At 45.5% G+C, this 7,738-nt stretch overlaps 1 protein-coding gene across 1 annotated transcript; it reads right to left on the bottom strand.

The window, feature by feature from the left end:
* Window positions 1-4,234: 4,234 nt before the first annotated feature.
* On the bottom strand, window positions 4,235-4,798 carry LOC133896998 (uncharacterized). Its single transcript, XM_062337602.1, has one exon. The coding sequence runs from the start codon at window positions 4,796-4,798 to the stop codon at window positions 4,235-4,237; it is 564 nt and encodes a 187-aa protein (XP_062193586.1).
* Between the last annotated feature and the right edge of the window lie 2,940 nt (window positions 4,799-7,738).

Below are 7,738 nucleotides of genomic sequence, written 5' to 3'. Positions count from 1 at the left end.
TTCACCACGACTCCATCTCGTCAAAGCACTCAGGTTTGGCACTTCGTGGTGGCCATGGAGGAACTGGAGGCGAGGTGTGATGAGTTGGGTGGTACTCTGGATCACATCTGCGGGTCTCCATCACAGTTCTTGATGTCTGCGACCATCTCCTCGACAGCCACTGCCTCTCACATCATGGCCACCGACTTCCCCAAGGAGATGCCACCAAGTGTTTGACGTCAGGCCTCGACGTCAATGCCGGTGACAACCATGTTGCGACCTTGTCCCAGCTCATATCGGGTGTGTCTGAGGCCGTTCTAAGTGTCTTCAAGTATCACCAGTGGTGCCCTGAATGTGCTCGACGGAATGCCAATCTGTCATGGAGGTAATGATCTGATCATAGATCATTTTCTATGTATCAGTGTGCACAACATGCTCTATCCTGTGACACTAGAGGTGCTTAATCAAGTATTCAATTAATATGGAGTAGTTGAGCTGGTCACTGCCACCTACAAGCCAGCAGGTTGCTAAATATTCGTCCAATATCAGCAGCAACAAGAAGCTATTAGTGCATTGACTGCTTTGCAAGGACATTTGCATCTACAATGGTTGCTGTCAATTAGATATTTGTCACGCTTTTCCGAGTGAGCTACTTGAAGTGGGCGCTGATTGTCATGCACAAAGAGTTCAATTCTCTAGTTCAGATAAGCCAAAAAAGATTCCAAAGTTTGATGGCACTAATTTGAAGAAATGGCTTGAGAATTATGATGCTTACTTTGAGTTGTACAACATACCTTCAGCATTTGGATCACAGCTGCTGTGATGAATATGATTGACGATGCCGCTCTTTGGTTACACACTTACAAGACAAGGTATGTTCTGGAATCATGGGATGGGTTTTGTTCTGCAGTGCACAATGCATTGGTCCAGACACGGTTGAGCAGCCATTAGAGAGTAGAGAGCATTGAGGAGCCTTTATATGATGACAAATGCAGAAATTTTACTCCGCAGCCATCCCCAACACAAGACACTGATGTGGTGCCTCGAGTGCTTGACAAAGTGATTGAGGTAACAAAAGGTCAGTCCAAGCACTGCAGTGTCATCAAGTGGGTATCACGGGTGCGTGTAGGCTACCGCACAGTGCGTTGGCCAATCAAATTCCTCCACGACAGTGCCATCTGAAAGACCAACAACGTGCTCACCAATGTAGGTGGTTTGCCCCTGTTCCTAGAGATTGAAGGGGAAATTGCAGTCCAAGTCGTTGAGAGTGCTAAGGGGCAGGAATTTGTTGTTGTGGGTCCTTCAGATTGAAGGGGAAGTCGTTGAGAGTCCAATTCCCCTCAAATGCTATCTGTATCGTCCTCAGATACCTTGGGATATAACATCCTGGCCTGTCCACTTTGCTTTTATGAAGACTCCTTTTTTACTGTATTCTTTATGTTTAAGGGTTCCTTAGAAAACTGTATATACTAGGCACACAGTGTAGCAGAGTGATCATGAACTAGCATCTATCATGGCATTTGGCATTGTAGTTTTTTTGTATGCCCAATAAAATGTTGATATTGGATTCCATCCTTTATCTTAAGTATGCCATTTGGTCCACATTGTCTCTACTAGTTCAATCAAGCGTGTCACCTGATTACCATTCCCCTTAATAAGGCTTTTCTTGTTTTGTTTCAGGAATGATAGTTGCTGGTAACTGCTTCCGCATTGATTGCAGAGCAGAAGGTGCTTCAATTGATGCTAGAACTGCATTAGGGCACTCAGGCCGGTTATGAGATTTAGTGGCTCGGAGCGAAATTAAAAACAGAGCCCTAAAAAACTAATTAATATATAATTATAAATATAATATTTAGTGTATTAAAGAATTATTTTTTATAAACATTTAAAGTATATAAAAAATAATGATTACCTCAAACACTTTGCCAGATGCATGCTTTCTCGAAGACATGATATCAAGAATGAGCTAAAAATTAAAAAAATATAGATTAGCAGTTGAAATACTGAAAGGATCACCAATTAGACAACTAAGGTGAGTCACTGTCTCACCGCACTACAGGGCTACTTCAATCACCATGAATGTCGATTGTCGAATTGCTGATCACGAATTCATGATCAGTCATGCTGATCACGAATTCATGATCAGTCATGGTCACGGAGGCCTCAACCCTGATAATCAAGTGACATTGGTAATATTAGGCATCACACCTAATCGGCTAATCTTAGAATGATTCTACGGAAATACAAGTACTGTTGCAAAAAGTTATAATAAGAAATTAATACAGATTACTGATTACAACACTAATGATTTTATCGAATGCTAATTGCTAAAGGGAAACCACTTAGCCAAAAAACCAACCTATGGAATTTAGGTTCTTACAGACCTCCAGTTCCTTGGCTTGTAGGCTAATCTTGTAGGCTTGATGGCTTTTACGTCGCGACGGCCGCATAGACGCCTAGTGCTCTAGACCTCCGGTTCTTGGCTTCCTGCCTTCCTCTTGGCACGACCGCACGGGTGACGGCCTGAGTGCCTGACGGGTCACAGCCTGACGGGGAGCAGCGACTAGCGAGCGAGCCGAGCAGGTCAGACGGGGACGTCGGGGATGGGGAGTCGAGCTGTCGAGGAGACGCAGAGGCGCATAACAACTGGATGAGAATCACGAGATCAGCGGCAAGTGGGCAGCGGCAGGGTTGGCGCCACCTGCCGTCCAAACCTTCCTTTCGGCTTTTGCCTTTTGGGCCGGACGAGAGGTCGTTGAGAGCAGGCAGTAGCAGGGTCAGTTGCCTTTTGGGCCGGACGAGAGCAGGCAATATGTCGACTGCTCACTCATACATACTACATAGGAGCCCTGGGATTTGAGGGCCTGGGGTGGCCGCCCCACTTGCATCCCCCCCTCAGGGTTGGCCTTGAGAACACTTGCAGATGCACATAATAGTGAATTGCACATATAAAGTGAAAGCTAGAGGCTCTTGTACCACATATGTATGTTTCCTTATGCTGGTTGTAGACTAGATGTTTGTATTGTAGATTCTGTAATTGGTCTTCTCAGTAATGTTGAAATATAAATAGTATGTGCATTATTTTGCATGTTGAACACCCAAAAAATTATTGTTGAATGTACTCTACTCTTTCTCTGAGTAAAAGTGTTACTTCATAACCATATACATACATTACAGTCTCTACACTTATCGGGAAAGGAAAGTAGAAAGCAATTAAACTGAGAACAGTCTGTTGGGTTTGGTGACCCGACAGTTCATATCCTGCGAAAATTATTTGGACGGAGAACAGCTTTTTGGACAGAGAGGTATATGTTAATATCTATATAAGCAAAAATGCATTTTTTGAATATGATATTAGGAGTATGACAACTAAGAATGACTTAGGGTGTTAGGGTAAAACATCGCTGGGAGAATAGCTAAGGAGGGATTATATAATAGATTGGAGAGACTAGATTAATTCTTCTTGCTTCATTTGATCTAAGCGCAATGCCACATATATATAGCCGGCTAGGGAATATCCTAGCCAGCCTACAAGTTCTAATTCAAACCCACTTATATCTTTAACTCTATCTCTAATTCTTATCCTAACTAGTAGGATGCCTGTACGTTGTCACGGAAAAGATATGATTAACATAAATCATGGTTTATATGAACTCTGTTGTATTACACAACATTAAGATTTTATGAACAATATATTATTCAGTTTCGACTAGAATTCTTTCATTACATTCCACAATCACTTAGTTTACTCAAGTGATTACCTCGACTACACAGCGAGAATTTCTTTGTAGACTACGTTCTTTACATGAGGTCCCAATAGACATAGATTGATGTCATTTTTCTTCTCTAGGACATCAAGAATCTTGATGTTACTTCTTGAGGTAGCTCTAGAAAGAGCAACATAGAGTTATACGTGTGAAAACACCGGATCAAGGAGGTAGACACCAACGTTTGGAATAGTCTGCCCTTGTGCCTTGTTTATGGTCGTAGCTAAATCTAACCGAAAACTGCTTCCTCTTGAACCTGAAGGGAACATCTCGTCATCGGATGGACTAAGAGGAATTCGAGTAAGGAACACCCTCTTACCAGTGTGCTGGCCAAGCACAATCTCAGCATCAATTGCATTCCTCATGAACCATCGAACCACTAACCTTGTCCCATTGCACAACCCCTTTGCGAGGTTAATGTTTCGCAATAATATTATATAGCAATTAATCTTCAACTTTAGGATATGAGGAGGTAGCCTATTGGGTGTTCAGGAACTCAAGAATTCCACGAGGTAGTAGTTATGTGGATCAAAACTATGATATATCATCTCCTCCCTAGGGAATCGCTCAACCATCCTCGTACTGATCTTGTCAACGTACTCATTCCAAGTTAACAGGATTGTCCGATATCCTATGTAGTTTGCATCCGAGAGGTTTTCACCTAGCATTGAGAAAACACTTTCTATAAGTGTGTTAATGTCAGAATCCGCGTCGGTATATAGTACGCAGATCTCATCCAAAAGTTGTTCATAACCGTCATCCACAGTATCTTCGATGACATTCTCTACACGTAAAAGATACTCGACAAACCATGGATCGCTCTGAGCCCTCATATTATGAACAAGTCTGAGTTGTTGCGTACTCTCGCAGAGGTAAGGCCTACGTAGCATCGCATCTGTTATTTGTGGCCTTGTTCCATTCCGAACATCAGGAAGCGTTTGTCTGAAGTCTCCCCCAAACACAACTGTGTTTCCACCAAACGGCAGATCACATCGGCCCATGATGTCCCTCTTGCTACTATCAAGAGCCTCAGCTGCTTGTCGCTTTGTCATGGAGGCCTCATCCCATATTATTAGGGACACTCTCGTAAGAAGCTTAACTGTCCCACTTTTCTTGGTGAAGCTACAGACCCCACCATTTTCAATGTTTAATGGAATTTTAAACCTTGAGTGCGCAGTCCTACCTCCAGACAGGATGGAGGTAGCAACGCCTGATGTCGTAGTTCCCACGACTATCTTACCCTCACTATGTACCTTAGTAAGCAATCTTTGTATCGATAAGTCTTTCCCGTGCCTCCTGGTCCATCGACAAAGAACACACCTCCGTCCCACTATCGACCACTACAAGTATCTCATTGTATACATACATCTTTTACGGGTTGAGGGATTCTTCAAGACAAATGTGTTCTCTGTCCACCTCGATTGTGGACTACTCTATGATCTCCCTAGCCTCACTGTTTGATGCACCGTATGACTCATCAATTTCTGGAAGAGAGAATGATGATATGTCCTTCCCCATTGATTGAAGCATATTTCTGATATCCAACAAAGCCATCTGCTCGACTGCATGGGGGCACATGTGGGATAGTCGATAGTCCTCTATCATTGCTTCCAAGTGTCTGTCCCATAGGCCATGCACATCGCTAGCTCACATAAGACCAATATAGTGGCAAATAGCCTCTGAAGTGAACATAGCATTTGAAAAATCTTAGCCTCGTCAAGGCACTTGTCGATAGTATTATCGGTCTCGATAAGACCCCCCCCCCCTTTCGACAGCTTCACGGAATGTTGGGAAAACAATACCATCTATTGTTCTTAGGTCTTCGAAGGAGATAGCACCTACGACATGATTTAGAAGAACTCTAAAATAGTAAATATCTCCTTTGGCTGTATGTGCTGACATGATTCTCCCAACCTGTGTGGGTTCATCCCTCTTTTTTCAATACTTTCCGTCTGAGACCCAAACAAAGGGCGTAGGAAAATCCCTATATAAGATTCCCCAATCCCACTCATATTTATTGTTTGCCTCAAAATATCCAGTCATTCTCATAAATCATTCTATTAAGAGAACATGCTTACTTTAGAGCTACAGTTCAAATCTGAATTTGTAGATATGATAAATTTGATCATCATCAGGTAAGCAACATGAGTAAAACAAATGATATGCACAGGTGTGGCATCCAAAAAGTACAAACCAAAACTGACAAAGTCCGACGTGAGTCATCGTTGCCGAGCTCACCGTACTCGCGACGGCATAGTAGCTTCGACTTCTCAAGGTGGATCTCAGTCACTACCTCGAAGTTGACACGCCTCCACCTAAGACCAAACACCGAAAATATGAGAGAAAGCATGGTTTCGTGCCATCATTGCCAAGCCCGCCGAACCTCTCGATGCAGCAGCTCTGACTCCACCTCTGCTCAGTCAAGCAAGCGTGTTCCAGTCTTCCGCCAAGAGCCTGAGGTGTAGCCTCAATGGGGTAGAAGCCTTGCCGCAACATGCCCCTAACAGAGGCCAGGTGTGTGCAAAAGTCGTTGCCAATTGAAACCACACTGCACCCCAACCGATAGCCGCAATGAGGGACCTCCATAGCGATGCCTCCATGGAGGACGTGGCGCCAAATGCACTGCCATCGCTGGTACAAGGTTGGGTTTTCACCTAGAGAGTCCAACTACTGAGTGGGATGGGAGGAGATGGCACTTCAACATATGTCTTCATGGAGGGGAACGATGTCCGAGGGTGTCATCGTCGTTGGGAACGACAGAAGCTGGGCTAGACTTTTGCCCTGGCCTCCATCGACCCACCCACTATGATAGTAGCCCGACATAGGCCGTGCCGTCACTGTTGCAACCACCAGCCACACAAGCGCCCATTGCCCCAAAGTCCCCGAGCGTCATAGATTTCCCTGTGGGCCAAATCTAGGGGGAGATAGAAAGATGTGGCAAGGAAAGGAGATCGAGCGCCAGGGAGCTAGAGCGATCGCGCATCGAGGCATCAGCACAAGGCAGAGGCTGTTCAATGCACAAGCCGACCATGGAGTAGGACCAGGAAGGCCACACTAGGGGCCAGGGCCGCCAGAACCCAGTCGTTCACCACGTGTAACAGCACGCCACGCGCGCCAAGGGCCCTAATGTTCAAGCCTTGGGCTCGAACGTGAAGGTTGCCCAAAAATAGCATCCCACGCCGACGACGAGCCAACAACCTCATACATGCGGCACCCGCAAGCACAAAGCTGAACCATATGGGACGGCCCATGGGAGTCTTATGCGCCCATGGGCCAGGAAGTGTTCATGCCAGCCAAAACATCCGAATCTGGTCGCAACCACATGGATCGACACAAGAAAACGACATATCTGGCCAGACCTCGACCCAATATGCCGGTTCTCAGCGGCGACCCACCGGAGAGGAGAGGGAAGGAAGAAGGAAAGGAAAAGAGAGGACAAGGGTGGGAGCAGCAACGTAAACCGTTTAGTGCCGTCGCGGCGGCCACTGCCTCCGCTGTCATTATCGGCTGACGGTGGTGACAGCGACCACAACAGGTTATGGTGGTGGGAAGTCTTGGCAGCGGCGACGGTGTTGCCCGTGTCGCCTCATACGATAGAGACGATGCAGGAGCTGTGCGTTAGGTAAGTTCAAAGTCGTCATATTCCCGTGCTGCAGTTTTTCAGTTTTAGATAACTGCAATCTACTTGAGAATTCCTGAGACTACAGTAGCTTGCATTCCGGAGATGCGGAGGCTGCAATGCATGGATAGATAGATTCATAGATATGCTGGAATCTGATCCACTAAATGCACCGATCTGTTTGTTCTGTTGATCGAGCTGGTTATTTTCCATGTGGATCAGCAGATGCCTAACTTGATCATGTGGCATCCTTTCCTCCTTGTTCGAGGAACGAACAAGCCTGGCTGACTTGGCTCCGAAGCTTTCGGGAAGTCAGGGGCCAGAGCTTGCGGCACTTGGAAGAGAATGCTGAGACCAGCTTGCTGCATTGTCT

Source organism: Phragmites australis, chromosome 17 (genome assembly GCF_958298935.1).
Source record: "Phragmites australis chromosome 17, lpPhrAust1.1, whole genome shotgun sequence".
In the NCBI taxonomy this organism is placed as follows: domain Eukaryota; kingdom Viridiplantae; phylum Streptophyta; class Magnoliopsida; order Poales; family Poaceae; genus Phragmites; species Phragmites australis.
The sequence above is the reverse complement of the archived record's forward strand: the minus strand, read 5'-3'. Positions and strand labels throughout refer to the sequence as shown.

Bases quoted from the DNA above. Each gene is read 5' to 3' on its own strand.
- LOC133896998 (XM_062337602.1), bottom strand. From the start codon at position 4,798: ATGACAAAGCGACAAGCAGCTGAGGCTCTTGATAGTAGCAAGAGGGAC.